Genomic DNA, 18,341 nt, shown 5'->3' with positions numbered 1-18,341 from the left:
GTTGAGATGATGTTTTGTGAATTAGTGCTACATAGTCTGAACTGAATTTAACTTGTCATTAGGGACACATTTCTGTATTGAAAATGTATTTTTATTGGGCCAATCTGATATTCTAATTTTAAATGGCATATTTTCATTAACTGTAAAGTGGAAAAATCACTGCAATTACCGGAAATAATGATTGAAAACATTACTCTGTTGGAAATAATTTACATAATGCATTTCATTTAGTGAACTGAGTTATGGAAACAAATGAATGCTTTAGTGATATAATTCATTTCATAAGAATGTGTATGGACAGTCTTATCAATGCACATCCTAGTTGATGTGATATATTAAGTGACATGCTGGAAAGCAGCTGTGCCAGTGTGATGCCAGGAGTCCTCAGCTGGAACAGAGCTGGGCACCAGGATATTTTTGGCAGGTGGCTCCTGGAGGCGGCCTCTCGGCTCCCTAATTTGTGTCTGGAAGCACAGCACATGGGAATGCACACCATCTGGCATGAAGATACCAGAGCAAGGACAGTCTGTGAGGAAGTGTCCATTAATCTACCGATGCTTGTTTGACTTCACAAAGGAACTATTGTTGCTTAACATTATAAATGAAGAAAATTTTGGGAGGAATGTTTGACTTTCCAAAACCCTTCATAAAAAAGAAAAAAATTACTGGTGTAATTCAACATTTGTGTCATTAAGAAAAATGCTCACATTTAGCTTTGAGTCATGGTTTCTAATACGGAATGTATAATAGTAGATAATCTTTTCAACATGTTACCGCATCCTGTATGACATCTTGTACCAGATCACAAATCAGTCTGGTACAGACCTGCAGCCTACAGCAACTAGCACACTAGTTCCAGTTTTAGTGAGCTGGAATCAGACCTGCCTGCCAGCAGTCCAGACCTGTCCTTCACTGAAAGTGTGTGAAGCCCAAAATACAAGAACAGAGACCCCATATTGTTGAACAAGTGAAGTTCTACATGAAGCAAGAATAAATCAACAACTAGTTTCCTCAGCTCCCAAAAGACTTATTGCGTGTTGTTATAAGGATAAATAATGTAACACAGTGATAAATATGTCCTTATTCCAACATTATGCCCTTGTAGTGGATTCAACTGAAAACAGGTTGAAAAGGATTTGCTACTCATTATAGTTTCATCTTTATACTTTACACAGTCTCAACTTCATTGAAGTTGGGGTTGTAATTTCCAAGCTAACCATTGATTTAAAAGGCAAATCTTTATGGGGTCACTCTGGACAGATTGCCAGTCTGTCACAGTAAGAGCTTACAGTAACTCAGAAACCAAACACTTCTTGGCTGTGCAGTTACAGTATAGGAGTAACAATGGGAGAATGTAAAGAAATGGGACAATTTTTGTTTTGATGGTAATAAAAGAGCAACCAATCATTTTACTTGATTTAACTTATCACCTTCAATAGCATTACATGTGGTTTAAAGGACACATGACATGTACACATGTTTAAGTGTCACTATTAAAGGACACACGTTTGGGAATGGCAATTTGCATGTGAATGAAGCTCAATGCAGTTGTTGCACAGCTTGAATAATTCATCAGTCTGGCGACCTTGGAGAGAGTCACCGACATCTGACTGTGTCTGGAAAACACAAAGAAAAACTGGTGTAAAAGTACAGTTGATCAACTAATTTATATTTGTCAGAAACCCTCAATGATTAGTCATAATATTTACATATTTTGCTGTTATTTTCCTTTTTTGTTTCTGTAATTGAGTTTGCACAGCTACTGCTAGTTCATTCATCGTTTGTGTTTCTCCATAGGTTTGCGGCCAGTGGACAGTGAACTGTGTTTGGGGGCTCCTCCGAATACCACACAGCTCTGCCATATCAGCTGCCCTGTGGAGTGTGAGGTGTCTTTGTGGAGCGCTTGGGGACCTTGCACTTATGAGAACTGTCAAGACCAGACTACTAAGAAAGGTAAGAGATTGCTGGGTAACTTTGATTGGAGGTGTGCAGTGTACCACACCTTCATAGAATAAAGCCTCACTGTGGAAGCCACAGTGCATTATAGTTTGCTGGAGGTTATGTCAGTGACCACTAACACATGGTGGGACATTCTCCTTCAGGATTTGTTTTGTAGACAGCAGAATTCATGGTTCCATTTATCACAGCAAGTATTCCAGATTCTGAAATCAAGACAACTTCAGATTATCACACTGCCACCACCACCACATTTTACAGTTGGTATTATGTTCATTTTCTGAACTGCTGTGTTACTTTTATGCCAGATGTAATGGGACACCAGCCTGGTAAAAACCAGCCCATTCCCCGACACTGTCTGCTTCTTCCAGAGGGTCTGGACTCTAGGCTATTGAGAAACGATTGCTTCCTGGAGCCATAGTCTCTATAAAGGTTTTAAATTTTACCAAATGGCTGACATTTGGCCTTGACATGTGTAATTTACCAGTTTGATGCTAAGATGCTTACCAGAAATTGCCTATGCTGTCAACAACCATCCTCCAATGCAACGAGAGAAGTGGGATCCCGAATGAGACGGCTATTAATATTAATGCAATATTTTGAACAGTGGCCAACATGGACTGAACACCTTTGCTCACTTCCTCCGCTGCCATTGTTAAAAGTACAGAAATACTATAATTATAAAACAGAGCAGAATGCCAACATCATCATTCTCTACTTCTCCTTCTGTTCGCCGATTGGCCCGGTTCAAATTCTAATCAAATGGAATACCACAGGAAGGAATGGCCAAGGTACGGGGACACACACCTCCCAAAGGCAGAATCGGTTCTCTACTTCTCACCTTTAAAACAGCAGTCTTAATTATGCTTCCATGGCACAAATACGACTGGCTAATATCTTGATTTGGACTCCCTAGAGTATTACTGTCTATGAGGAAGCACAACTTAATACTCCTCACATCTGTTACACGCTTAGCTGGAGAGAGAGCCATGTGCCTTCTAACAGTCCAGTGGTGGTATGCTCCTTTTATTTGTCATGCCACAAATGTGTCTACCAAAAATAATTTATTTTCATCTAACCTTTATGAAAACCTCTGGTGCTTCAGAGGGTTGAGTCTAATGAGTCTTAAGATTTCTTCAGAATTTTTCAGATACAATAAGACGCTTGGCTGAGGGGATCCAGAATGACACAAAATGACTATTCAGCAGGAGAAAACAGAGATACATTTACTTCACAGTGACTGAATGATTTACTAGATACTAGATAGATGCTTTAACAGTGTTTACCTGGGAAACCCATAGGACACATAGGTTGGTTTTCATTGCTAATGAAAAGCAACCATCAGCCTAAGACTGTGTATCTAACAAATAGCAGTCAATAAAGAAGATTTTAACCATGTATGAACTCTGGAGCTTACCCAGTTATGTGACAGACAAGCTCACCTAGTACATTCCAGTACTGTTGATTGTTAGGCCTATTCTTTGTGTAAAATTTGAATGTCCATTCTGAAAATCTTCCAATAATGACAGACTGCATGATTCTGGAAGCATTGCTACTCCAGCCATAATTACCGCCTGAAGCTACATCATCTACCATGACTAATGCATGTTGACTGTGCTTTAATGAAGTACTTTAAATGAAATAGATGGTAGAAAATGATCCTCCATGCACCTTAATGATGGATCTAGTTGCTCGCTGTGCCACTTCTGCTTTTACTGTCAAGCACTGTTCCTTTTGTAAACCAATACTAGAGAAAAAACATCAAAGTGAAGACTCAGCAGGTCAGTGGGAATTGAATAGGGCATGGACATTTAACACAGTATAACCAAACACAACCTTCACTGCTTCTGCTCACACATTACATACACTGAAAGAAGTAACTCTTTGGATGAACATAGAAAAATTATGGAAAAAATGTCCACCTGATTACTTTGATTTATTTCAGAACCATGTAATTCTCAATTCCAATTTAAAGCAATTGTGTTGGCTCAACTTAACTTTTAAGATTGATTCAACTCATTTACTATAGTTGGACCAATGCAATTTAATAGAGCAAGCCCAAGTACTTTGTAATGTTTTGCACCAAATGATTGACTTTATTTGATTAAGATGAATACAAATTTAGTTTGAAACCAGCATATTTTACAGTGTTACCTTCACACTACTTCATTAAGTTGAAATTAAGTTAGCTAAACAAACATGCTTCATGCTGAAAGAAAGCTATTTAATCGTGTGGAAATCCTTTCCATGATTGAATTGCGTTATTTCAAAGACATTTTTAGGTGCTATTAACTTAAGGTTTTAAGGCAGCACTGGGTGAAAGGGTAGAAAGAACCCTCAACAATTAGAGAAGGTAGAACAGAACTGTATTTCATAATTGTTATCCATTTTTTCCATGTGCAGTGCAGGCACTTCACTACAAAAGGTATAAATGTTTGCCATATGGCAACCCATCTGAACATGCTTTTAAGCTAGCTGAAATTAATAGTTTAAACAAAGCCTTTGAAATCAGTGTTTAATTAGTAACAAGAAACTTCAAAACAGTGGGAATTGTTTTGAATTCCCACTGTAAAAAAAGTCACTGTAGAATTTACAGTAACTTACTGGCAGCAGTAGTTCATTTTACAGTACTTCATAAAATTGCATACTTTGCTAGTTTTTTCAGCTTAAATATGAATTTGTAACTTAATTGACCAAAATCTCAAAAAATGTTTTATTCTTCTAATTTAAAAAAATCTACATCTATATTTTAAAATCACTTGATTTTATTGTCAATTTAAATCTGACCAACTGAAGCAAAACAAAATATAATATTTTGCAGCAGCAATATTTGCTTGTTACACAGAAGTCAGAGTATTCCAACCAAAGGTAAAAATACTCCGATGTACAAACATAACTGATACATTTACAATCAATGTAATATTGCAATGAATTCAATAATCTTTAATAAAACAAAAGTACCCAAATATCAAAGTTTCCAAACTGCATTTATGTCAGTTAAAGACAGAAAGGGTGAAAAGGACAGATTTAGTGGACAGACACTCTGACCTTCCTTCATTGTAGCTGTCCTCCTGTCTGTCTGATAGAAATGGACAGGACAGACAGAGACAGGCGGAGAAAAGACAGACAGGAGAGAGATGGAGTAAAAGAACCGATTGTGTGTAAATGTGTAATTTTACCATTTTAAAAGTTCCACTGGTCCATGAAGGAGGAGAATGGAGGCCTTCGGTTTCACTGCTGAGTTTTGCATCAGTCGTCCTGGTTTTGATGTCACTTTTCCATTTGCAGCCTTGCTCTTCTTTCTGGATTGAGGCTTATGAATCACCTAGAAATTGTGGCCTTGATACTGTTTCCTGAAAAATAACAATGTTCAGTGATATTAGTTTTAGTTTGAACTTAATACTCAGGCACACAGACATTTTCATAGAAAGATTCATTCCTCTGTCTCTATCCATATACTAAGTTTGCAGACAGTATATGGAACCTTTATCAGTAGGTCTAATGATGGCAGATCCAGTGAGATGGCAATATCTCATTATGCCTTCCATTCATCAGTCTATCCAAAAATAACGTTGTTCTTGTTATAACCACATGTAATAAAAGAACACAGCTTCTATGTTCTATGTCAAGTTCCGTGTTCTTGTATGGAGTGTTAAAATGTTTATTTGCATACAGCTAACCTTTAGCTTTAAATGAGCTTTTCTACAATTTTTTGAAGATACAAATTTGTAATTTTCCTTATTTTCCAGCACACCCAATGATGGTTTATGGGGTTTAAGTCTGTGCTCTATGTTTGAAGATCATTTTCAGTGTCCTGTTTCCTAATACATGAGATGTTAAAGGGTTTTAGAAGCTTATTATTCAGTTGTATCAAACTCAGTTAACCTTTTCATCCTTTTAACTATTTCTTATTTTGTTGCCTGGCAAAATACATTAACTGTGATTGTATTCATGCATGAGTGTCGAGTGAAAATGAAGCCCCTAGGTCTATCAATGGAAGCATGTGTTGAATTGCTATCTTTCAGCCATGCAAATCATTAAGCCCCTGCAGATAGCTAGAGAATGAGCCCTAAATTGAATTTCCTGGACCCTGAGCCTAATTTTTCTCCAAACATAGCTCTCTCACTCCCCCCTCCACACCACCCATCCTCCATCAGATAACACTCCTGTCAGTCAGTGAATGCAGACACAGGATGGTTCATGTCCAGCTGACCTACTGATTAAATAAAGGATTTTCAAAGGAAGGCAAAAAATGAAACAGCGCCTGTACCCCACAAGTACTCCAGGGGGTTGCTTCCTTATCTGACAGGAGCAGGAGTGTGAAATAAGGGGGGTTGACCTTGGCAAGGGTGGAAGGAGCATCCTGAGGACTTGACTGTGGAATGTCTTTTGCCTTAAGCAGCACATATGTGAGAAGTCCAACTGAATTAATGAACTGTAATGACAGTTTGCCATTTTGGAAGAAAATGGTTTTAATGAGTGAAACACTGGAGCACTCATAGAGGAGAAATTCTTACATTTTTACTCAGTTTTATGTTTTTATGTTTTTTGCTGTTGCATGTGTCAGTCATTGAATTAATGTGAGCCATGTCATTACCATGGAGCATGTTAGATTTTGTATCATCGCTGTATGTCCTCACTCATTAAAATGACAGGAGGGGTTTATAATCTTTGACCTGGTTGGGTCAGCTTACTTGTCTCATCATGGAAGTCAATATGTGTCACCAGGATTTGAATTAAAAATGGCACTGAAATTTGAATGCATGTTTGTTCTTTCAGTATTAAAATATATTCAGAATACATTTTTATCATTATTTCTACTTGGTTGAGATTTAATTTAACGTCAAGCTAAAAATTCACATTGCTATTTCAAATTGATCACATTTTAAATAGCTTTTTTCCAGTTTAACTTTTCAGTGTTAAAAAAATTGGCATACAAAAAAATTCAACTTTTCAAAATTCAAATGCAATAATTTCAGCCTCCTTAGATTTAACTGGCTCATTTCACTGTCTGATATTTTGTCTTTACTTTCTCTATTCCCTTGAACCATGAACATGTGTTGTTCCATGTTTTCCAGCCCTTGATCAGCACAAACACCAGAAACAAAATATGGAAACCATTTAAAGTTTGAAAAATTATATAAAAGTATGACATGCATGAATTAGACATTTGAACAGCGGTCAAAAATTCTTTCTAACTAGGTTTCTGTTTAAAATTCAGCCAAACTATTAACACTAAGAGACAAAAAATGGTGAGTCTGGGTGCTTATAAACACTATAGATTTGGGGTTAAAAAAATAGAAGAAACAGAAATAATAGAATGGATTAACAGGGCAAGGGTTAATAAATAAATGGGTGCAAGTTAAAAATATGGCATATTGCTCTAAGAACAGACCAGAGATTTGTTATTGGCAGACCAGATGCAAAATAATCGTGATGTTTGTTATGTTATGGTAAATTTGATGTCTGGTGATCTGAGTTTACTTAAATATAAACACTTCTGGAATTAGTATGTCAATGAAGTGAACAAACTCAGAAATGTAAAAAACTACATCAGGTCGCCATCAGTTTGACAAAAGATGCTAGATTTGGTGCAAGTGGGCCACCAGTGTGGACGGAAGACGGGTTAAAACAGCAAACTAACATGCTAACTGTGCATGTTCAATGATTAGTAATTACTCTAACCTGTTACTAAATCAAGCCATAAGACAATGTTTGAAACTTCAAGCGCGTAATGAATATTACATAAAAATAAAAGTGTTAAACTCACTGTTGAGTTGATGTTATAGCTTGCAGGACTGTCTGGGTGTCAGTTTCCCATCAGTATTAGCTGAGCTACATAAACTTAAAGCATCACATATTTACAAAACATGTTACTAAGGTTATGTTCACACTGCAGTCTCATGTTACCCGAATCCGATTTCTTTCTCTGATACGAGCAGTATGATCTTTTTATGACAGTCTAAACAACACAGATTGGACTGTTTCGAATGTGACGCAGGTCACTAGGGCTACGTTCACACTGCAGGCCTAATGCTCAATTACAATGTTTTTTTTTGTGAAATCAGATTAGCATTTTTTTTTTGAATGGTCATGCACACTTCCAGACATATGTGGCTTGTATGTGATCTCTTATGCAAACTGCAAACAACCCATTAATGTCCCACATGCACAGTAGAGGGAGCAGGAAGGTCTCACATAAAGCCTGCTCAGTGTTCTGCTGACTGCCATGAAGCGCTCTCTGATTACAGAAGTAAATGGGGATTCTAAGGGTGGAGCATATCTTACCAAGCACATTAACAACTTTAAAATAATAATGTAATTCCTTACGTTGAAGTGAAAATAACAACTGAAAGTTCAACCATATATAATGACAATGAACTAAAAATGTATCCGAAATATATTTTAACACTTAAAAGTAAGCACAAATATACATTCAAATTTCAGGGGCTTTTTTAATTCAATTTCAGTTACACATGTCTAAATCCATATTTCATCATGTGCTGTTATGATTCCTGTTTTTTTGTAACAGGTTTTAAACTGAGGAAGCGAAGAATCATCAATGAGCCCACAGATGGGACAGGAAACTGTCCTCATCTTGTGGAGGCCATACCGTGTGAAGACCCCAGCTGCTTCGAGTGGCTCGTAGTTCAACTGGAGGAATGTGTCCCTGACAATGAGAAGGAGTGTGGTCCTGGTACGCAAATTCCCCAAGTCCAGTGTATCAACAGTGATGGTGAGTGAACATAATAAACTAGACTTGTGAAACTACATGATGGAGCTCTTTATCAGATAGTAAAAATCCAAATATATTGCTCTCAAATGGAGGTTCATTGTAACAACCCTTTTTATCCCCACTGAAACCTTTCTGCAAAGCCAGGAATTTTTCAGAACCTTAAGTTCATGAAGACCTTCCAACCCCAGGCCTGATCAATTATTTCACATGGTAGCTTATGGTGAACACTGATTAGCTGTGAGAAGAATTGTATGAACAAATGCATTTAAATAGATCCTATCTGGACAGCGAGGCAAAAAGTGATTAAAAATACTTCAAATATGCTTAGATTATTCAGTAATATTATTTTAACTGAACTTAAAGTGCATACATCAGTTTAGCATAATATCAAATTTATCAGAGGCACACAGTGGAGGGGTTTAATAACAGAGTGTTTGACTCAAATAAAGGCATTTTTTATGATCATCAGTTTCAGAGAGAGAAAAAAACAAATTAACTTGCCCAAGGTTTGGTCACTCACATGGACATAAAATGGTGCTCAAAGTGAGAGTTCATCTATGAAATTGACAGAAGATGGGACTTCCGGTCGAGCTGGCAAAGCAATGGCAGCTTAGAGCAACAAGCTCCCGACGTGTTATTAAAATGAATTTTCTACGACAAAGTCACTTGGTGATGCTAAAATAATAATCAAGGACCATGCCCAAGAAAAGTAAGAAAAAACACAACACAAAGGAAAAAAAAGAAAACAAAGTTTAGCTTAACACAATGGCTGGAGAAGATATGTAATTATTGGACTGAAGGTAAAATTTGGTTTTGATCAGTATTTAACCATATTTCTGACAATGTTACTCGTAGGATAGACATAACATTGTGTTGTAAAAACCTTCACTTTAGTGTCTGCACAAATGAAAAAATATATATTTTTAATAGTTACCATTAACCATTTCAGACAAGCAAAATGGTTTTGCTCATCTGAAGGACTGGTATATATAATCTTGAAGAATTTGAATGAATTTAAGTTACAACATCACATTTCCCTTTGGCATCAATAAAGTGTTTTTGATTGAATTGAATTTGAACACTATTCTTTTTGTCGTTTTGTTCTAATATACAGATACATGTCATCATGTGGAAATTCAATATAATTTGTCGCTCACTTTAGAAAGTGAAACTCCTATGGAATACCTTCATTGCAGATAATAACACTTTGACTTTTTGTTTCTTATATTTTGATGACAGAAAATAAAAACTCAAAATTCAGATGGTGCTGTCTTTGAACCTGGTGGTCAACTCCCTTCTCAGTGCATCTTACTCCCCAGAGACCTCATTAGCTGACCCTCATTCACACACACACACACGCACGCACACACACACACCCACAAACACACACACCCCCACACACACACACACACAGCCAGAGAAGATCAAATATACTTTGATACAGTTCCAGTTATTTGTGGGCAGATTGTAGCCAAGAAATGGTTGCTCACTGCATCGTAAACTTCATAAACTCTTTTGACTAGTATTTCAGCTGCTTTGTCTACATCTCTCTGAGGACCCTATGGGTGTCTTAATAATGTAATCTGAGTTAAGGACATGAGGTCAAATGATGCCGGACATGTACAGTGATCTCTTCTTCAATATTAAGGGAAAAACCCTTAGATTGTTCGAAAACAATCTGATTTGTTATCTATCTATTGTCCTCTGCTTATTCAATGTGAGGTCATGAGCTTGACTGGTCATCGAACTCCCTGGTGATACTGTTGTACTCATTCTCTGACATGCTGGAGGATGGTATTCCTACAAGTGGGGTGCTATGCTGACATGGTCTCTCAAAATTCTGCTAGTGGAAGGAACTCCTGCCCATCCTACCAAAGAATTTCATTTCAGTCGCTTGTTGCTGGGATCTCATCCTTAATGTCAAGGTTTCATAGGTGAGGGTTGGAACGTGGGATGGAATTAGATCTTTATTTTGGGCTCAATTCTTTATTCAACAATTATTTTAAAAAAGGTGTGATCAGGACCCATCAGCAGCCTGCAATTAACACAAACTGTATTTCTAATTTTGAAAAATGTGTTTTTCATGAGCTACAACTAGAAGATTCATTAAAATCTCAGAATCTGCATGTGCTTGCTGTGTTATAGATTTTCCTCAGTCGCAGTGCGTATACCTGAAAGCTATTGAAGTGAAGAGAAAGACATTTTTCCAATGATTTTGATGGATTGTGGGGTGGAACATTTCCAAAAGAAAGGACTGTTTTGCTGCAGACCAAGCCTGTATGCTTTGAGACTTTCCTTATTGACTGGAGCTTCACATGTCCTCATTCACATTATCTGTGATTGTGCTCTATCTTGTGAGACGTACTCAGCTTTCTGTAAGAGGTGCAGAGAGGCTCCTTCGTTGCACTCTGAAGGATCAGACATCTTTTAAATTGAGTTAGCATGGTCTGATCTACACAGCCATCTTGAATTTACCCTCCCTTTCCTTCTCCATTGTCTGTGAGATCATTTATCATGATTGTGTCATCATTGTGTAAATGAGATCTTAGGCTCTCTTTCATCGACTTTCATCGCTAAAAATCCAAGAGTTACAATTTAATTGGATGAATGACGCAAAAATAGCGAAGACAGCTTTTCAATGTAGATCAATACAGAACATATCAGCAGCTCAGCAGGTAGTTTCCTATTGATAGATGTGACCCATAAAATATTACAGAATAAACTGGCAGACATACTTTCATGGTCATATCATCTTTTAGTGTTGAATGGTAATAAAGATTATTTCCTAAATCTAATTATATATTTCTCCAAACCCCAGAGTAAAAAAAGTTTTGATGGAAGCTTTTGCTGTTTTAAATGTTAATTTGATGATATTAATAAAAAAGAATAATTTAAAAAAATAACAAAAAAGAAATGCATATTAAATAGAATTAGGTAGCACCTAAAATACATGTTTAATGATTAGGTCATCTGGTGTCCAGCAAGGTTTAAATACTTAATTCAATCTGTATCGACTCACACAGAGAAAAGAAGCAGTTAGAAGATTTTAATGAACAAATTCTTTGGCGCTCGAACCCGGTAGAAGACTAGTGAGCTGAGAATCGCCGAGGGTCGATGATGAGTCCGGCGAAGCTCACTAATCTTTGCCCCCGGTCCGAATCCTGGTGATGGAGCGGAGCCTTGAAGGAGGAACGAAGAGTGGGCCTGGAGGATGTTCGTGGGGCTGAAGGTGGAGATGGGGAGGAGGCGGGATGAAGCACGGCTGACCAGCAGGCAGACACCCGGTGGCTAGGCTCCTTAAAGGGACCAGCTTAATGAGGCGCCGATCCTGGTTGGCTGCGGCGTGTCGAGAGTGATGGGGATCAGCTGTGTTCTGTCTCCCAGCTTGAATTTACGCCTAGGCTTCATATCTGGCCTCTAGCAAGTTTCCAAGAACATCTGTCATAGATTTAATCCCATTGTGTACGACGGGTATAAAGAGACAACACTATCTAAAGTCTCGCTTTTAATCAACAAGACTTCCAAACAAAAAAATACGAACTACGAGTATGAGTTTATCTTCCCTTTATCTCACAACATTTCCATTCCCCAAGGCTTCAAAATAAAAGCCTACATTGTAGTGTGAAATAGTAAGGTCAACTACCAACACACGGTTTCCTGCTGTAAAAGGCCCTCGCTTGTTATAGCAGATTAAGATACTGAGTGATGAAAGTGAGTGATTAAAGTGTGATAAAAGTATGGTTAGCAGGTACCATCCACCCATTTTTCACACATAACCAGAGGCAACTGTCATGAGGGCCACTGGAGCTGCTGGAGATGGGTGGGCCAAAAGTGTTGAATTAGCCGGGACCTTCTTGGGATCATCGACCACTTGTGCCCTTTGTGAGTTCATTGAGTCTACAGGTCACCTTTTTGTGACCTGTAGACATGTTAAGCTGCCAGAAACACACATAATGCTCCTCTGTGAACCCGGGTCCGCAAGAAAAAGTCGTCCAGAAACGTTATTCATGTTAAAAAGAAGCTTATCCGAGCTACTAGAATGAACCGTTCCAGTTCTTTTGCTGGAATGAACACAACACAATGCAACACTTTTTGTTCGCTCCAAATCTGAAATGATAGCAGAAAAAGCTGTCATTTTTCTGCCACTCTGGAACTAAAAGAAACCTCACACAACACCACCATGTTCTCCATCAGGGATTACAGTCCCTGCAGACATCCACAAACAACAGGCAATCGGCTTCCTCAGCATCTGAAACTTTCAAGATTCATCCCCTGACTACTCCGACATGACATGCAACACATGAAGACTACTTTAAAACTGGTTTACCCTGAAGAATCATGTGATTTGTGTCATGGCATGAGAAAACAAAACTCAGATTTGAAAGAGCATAATCTTATTGAGATCGATTCAATATCTTATCAGAGGCACAATAAGTAAAAAAGTACCTCCTTTAACCATGGAAATAGAAAAGGCCATCTGAATGGGATAGTACTGCCGTTTCTTGTGTTTTCAATAAGATGTCTACCAATCCGAGTTGACACTGTGAGTATTTGATGGTATGTACAACATCAAATCTTTTTTACGCTGAATGAGTTCTTCAAGCAAATCTAAACTCTTATTCTTGAGCAAGCAACCAAGAACAACAATTTTCTCTCAATTATTTGTTTTACAACATAAAAGACCTAAAAAAACGTTGAAGATTTGCTTGCAACTTTCCACGTTACAATAACAGTCCATTAGCAATTTTTTTATTTGTTCCAAAATGAAAAGATTAAACTGATGGGATACTGTCAGCCATCCAGCATACAGCCTGATGCTGACAATCTCCACTAGTTTCCCATCATTAGGGGAGAATGATGGGAAAATATCTGAAGTGGAGAATTCTCTTTGTAATATCGAAAACATGTTTGTTTTTTCATCCAGGTGAAAAAGTGGAGAAACAGCTTTGCCGGGATGCCATCCTTCCAATGCCTACCATCTGTCAGGTGCCTTGCTCCAAGGACTGCGCTCTAAGCCCTTGGACTCCCTGGTCATTTTGCTCCCACACCTGCTCTGGAAAAAACACAGAGGGGAAGCAGACTCGAGTGCGTTCCATACTTGCTCATAACGCAGGAGAAGGTGGGAATTCCTCAGACCTCCATAGCAGAATGAACAGATGCCTCCATTACTGTAAAACCCAATAAGTTACTGAAATGATTTAGGAAAACCAATTGCACAACTGAAGTTTTGAAACACAAACTAAAGAGTCCGATACGTTTATGGAAAGGTAGCTCAAATGTGTAATATTCATTTTATTCAGTATGTTGCAACCATTTATTACGTTGGACTAAAATGCTGAATTTATTTATACTTATTTAAAAGTGTTACATGTTAATATCAAAATTAAGTTAAATCAACTGGAATGGATCACCTTTAAACAACTTAGATCTCTGCTAGATTTAGTCAATAAAAATGGGAAAATCGATTCCACAAAATTGAAACAAAAGCCATGATTTTTTATATTTGTGCCAGACAAATATAAAAAAATTGTCTTTTGAAGCCGATGCCTTAAAGGTAGTTACATGTTTGTACTTTTATTCAAATCACCAAGTACTTTTGAAACATTGTTTTAGGTATACATCAATACATTGCAAAATGGTTCAAAGTAACCATACTCTTTCAGAAACAAATAGATTTAATTATCATCAATTATGAGCTATAGCTGTCATAAATATACATTTTCATTCATTATTATTATACTTATCATACAATACTCTGATATATTGATATACACCTACTGCAAATGCAAACATAGATGAACTGCAATGATGTCTGACATTGATCCATGCAAACAGTAAGAATGCAAGATTATTTGAATAAATTCAAAAAATCATCATACTTTACTGGATAGTTCAGATTCACAACATAGATCAGAAGTCTTTCCAACCTGAACCTCAAGCACAACATGGTGGCCTGGTGAGAAAGGAACTCCAGCAGGATCCTCTCATCAGTTGCCAGATCAACGTTGCCTTCATAGTTCATCTCCATTTCATCCCGAATAGCCACACAGAGTGCAAAATTATTGATCATTAATATCCATGTCAGAAAGGTGAGAATAAATACATTTCATCATGTACTGTTTAAATATTTAGTTGTTTTAAAACTTTATTCATTATGATTTTTTTTATTTATTTACATGGGCGAGTTATCATAATCCCCAAGTATAACATTTCTTGCATGTTTTGAAAATGCCTGAAGAATTCTCTCTAAGGCAAATGCTGGTTGGTAACCCACTTAAATTTGCAGTAGAGCTGGAGAATTAGCAGAAAATAAATGACACACAAATGTGTAAGGGTAAATGAGTTGAACGTTAAATTGTTAGTTTTGGATCAACTCAACTCAAGTTAAGTTACTGTTACAATTCAGCAGAAGTGAGTACAAACAACAAACTTCCTGCAGAAAGAACAGTGAACAGTGAACACATGAGGAAACTTAAAAAGGCGCAGTGGGATCACTGGAACATAACCTGATCACATAACAGAGACTGACACCAAAATAATAATAATAATAATCACTATCTACCTATGCAGCTGATTGGTTTAAAACCACAGGCTGTTTTATAGTCCGTAAACAAAGTCCAACTTTCTTTTGGTGTAATAATGCAGCAAAATCAAAACACACAAGCATTAATTGTATTCTTTTTTACATTTGTTTATTCTAATTTTTGGAATGGTCAACATTTTTCAGATTTCTTTAGGCATTTGGTTAGATTGTATGGAGAGCTGATAGTCGACTTTATGCACATAACTGTGTCTTTGTGCATAAATTGGTTCTTGTGTTTCATTATATAGTGACTGCTAAAGTTGTGGCATGGGTTTCTGTGATGCAGGGTAAGAATTTGCATTTCCTAAAACTTACCTAATAGCTGTAGAAAAGAAAAAAGATGTGCTTTGAATATACACAGATTTCTTTTCTTTTGTTCAAGGTCCTTCGCGACTGTCACTGGTCCAGCCAGTTTTTGGTATATATATGTATATATATATATTTATACAGCACAGACCAAAAGTTTGGACACACCTTTTCATTCAATGAGTTTCCTTTATTTTTATGACTATTGACATTGTAGATTCACACTGAAGGCATCAAACTATGAATTAACACATGTGGAAATACAATATGTACTAAACAAAAAAGTGTAAAACAACTGAAAATACGCCTTATATTGTAGTTTCTTCAAGTAGAAACCTTTTGCTGTGATCACTGCTCTGCACACACTCTGCGTCATCACCTGAAATGGTTTTTACTTCACAGGTGTGACCTGTTAGGTTAATAAGTGGATTTCTTACCTTATAAATAGTCATGAAAAGAAAGGAAACACATTGAATGAGAAGGTTGTGTCCAAACTTTTGGTCTGTACCGTATTTGATGTTTTTAGGCACCAGATGTGATTTTTGTTGATGTTTTAGCTCTAGAGTATTTTTCTGCCACAATAGATTTCCTTTTCTTGTCGAAATATTATCTTTTCAGTCCTTTTTACTCACTTCAAATCCAGAACAAACAGGTGAAAGCAGCAGATCACCAATGAAACCTTCACATCTACTAATTCTCTGGGCTTCTGGGGTCAGTGATATAACGTCTCTAAAGCAACACTGAGTGTCAGCTATTTCTCATTCCAAAGCTCCGGAGAATGCTAGTAAACAGGATAATGGAAGAGCATTGTTTTGGTGATATGCTGAAGGTAGCGGGTCAGAAAGGGAAGGAGCTTCTTAAAGAAACAAAGGTCAACTTCAAGGCTTCAAATTTCTAAGTCATGTAGGATAGATACAGAATTTTTTATGACAATTGAAAGTAACTTAGTTACTTGATTGTGTCATAATGACATTAAGGTCAAAAGAGCATAAGCAGGAAAAATACTGAGCAGCTTTTGAAAGAGAGAAAACAGAGAGACTGAGAGAAGGCAATTTATTACCTCAGTGAGAACTGAACCAGACTCCCAGAAACTTCAAACCAAGGTAAAAATGACTGACAGTCATCTAAAAGAATGAATCAAAATAAACTGAACAGAGCTCAAACATAACTACAGAAACCAATTTAACACAAAGAATGAAATGAATTTAAAAAATAAATGAACTATTTTTCCCTTTTGATATTCAAAGTGAACAAAGTTTTATTTCACTTTCAAATCATTTCAAATGTGACAGAATGTTGGACAGGAGGAGGTTTGTAAACATGTGGACCAAACACTCAGAATTAATTACTTTCGTAATGAGCAGTCATTCAAAATTGCAGTGTCAACATAGCCATTGTCTATAAAAATGAAAACTTAAAAGAAAAACAAAGATACTTATGTTGAAATATGTTGTAAGATTTTTAGAACAAACTTTCAAAACAATGTCTTATATCAGGGGTGCTCCAGTCCAGTCCTGGAGCGCTACCATCCTGCAACTATCAGCTTCATCCCTGCTCCAACACACATGAATCAAATGAATGACTCGTTACCAGGCCTGTTCAGAGCTGAGCCTGATCTACTGGAGTAAGGCTGCAACTAAAAGTTGCAGGACGGTAGCTCTCCAGGACTGGACTTGAGCTCCCCTGTCTTAGGTTATGACCATTATTAGGCCTCAAAGACAATTTTCTTTCTCTGCCTATGAAATCCAACAAAATCAATTGATATTAATAAAAGCAGACCAACATCACGGAAGGGGTGCATGCTAACTGCATATGTATCTATAGCGCTTTACACTTATTTCTGCTCAATGTCAAATTAGAGTTAAAGCAATACAAGTAGTCTTCAGACTCTCCTTCAGTTTTATCTTCCTCATCCTTTCATAATCAGATGTATACATGCTGCCAAAAAGGATGAAGCCAGGTTTTTTTGGAAGTAGTTCTACCAAATCTAAGATTGCTCTTTGTTTTTGTTGTACTTCAGGAGGACTCCAATGTCCCAATGTCAGTGCACTGCAAGAGATGAGGAACTGCAATGAGCATCCATGCACTGTGTATCATTGGCAAACTGGTTCCTGGGGGCAATGCATTGAGGACTCTTCAGGTCCAAACACTAACACGTCTTTGGGGAGAACGCGTGGTGATGACATCTCATGCTCAGTGGGAATGCAAACCCGCAAAGTCATTTGTGTCCGGGTCAACGTGGGCCAAGTTCCTCCAAAAAAGTAAGATTTCTCATCATTAATAAGAAATATAGCAGGTGACAAAATAAGGCTGCGACGGACTGGCGACCTGTTCAAGGTGACCCGCTTCTTGACCTTTGACCACTGGAGACAGTCATTAGCACCCCTCATGACCTCAGAAATAAGTGTATAAGATAATGGATTGATGGACAAAATAAGTAGCTTTCAGTAAAAAAGAAACATATTTGCTCTCTAAGAGGTTTATTTCTTTGTCATGCTTAAATGCTTCAGATCATCAAACATATTTTAATATCAGGCAAAGATAAGCTGAGTCTGTGAAAAAAGTAATTTTCAAATATTGATCATTGTTAAAAGAATGTTGTGTACAATGTGAAACAATGAACAACAACTAAAAGGGAAAAATACATCTAAAGCTTTTTAGATGCAAGTGTTTCAACAATTTTCATAGACAAAACTCAAAAAGTCAACTGTTTTAAGCATATCAAGAGTTTTCATTGTCTTCCAAGGGTGTGAATTCATT

General features: G+C 37.2%; 1 protein-coding gene across 1 annotated transcript in view; it reads left to right on the top strand.

Moving 5' to 3' along the window:
* The window catches only part of thsd7aa (thrombospondin, type I, domain containing 7Aa), a 76,239-nt gene that overhangs the window by 33,489 nt on the left and 24,409 nt on the right, over window positions 1-18,341 (top strand). Inside the window, exons 5-8 of the mRNA XM_055021951.1 lie at window positions 1,798-1,953; window positions 8,489-8,692; window positions 13,617-13,811; window positions 17,602-17,842. Of these exons, the coding sequence (XP_054877926.1) occupies window positions 1,798-1,953; window positions 8,489-8,692; window positions 13,617-13,811; window positions 17,602-17,842 (796 nt within the window). The remainder of the gene's footprint in view (window positions 1-1,797; window positions 1,954-8,488; window positions 8,693-13,616; window positions 13,812-17,601; window positions 17,843-18,341) is intronic.

This window comes from Poeciliopsis prolifica, unplaced genomic scaffold (assembly GCF_027474105.1).
Source record: "Poeciliopsis prolifica strain line A6 unplaced genomic scaffold, Auburn_PproV2 SCAFFOLD080, whole genome shotgun sequence".
Taxonomy (NCBI): Eukaryota; Metazoa; Chordata; class Actinopteri; order Cyprinodontiformes; family Poeciliidae; genus Poeciliopsis; species Poeciliopsis prolifica.
The sequence above is the reverse complement of the archived record's forward strand: the minus strand, read 5'-3'. Positions and strand labels throughout refer to the sequence as shown.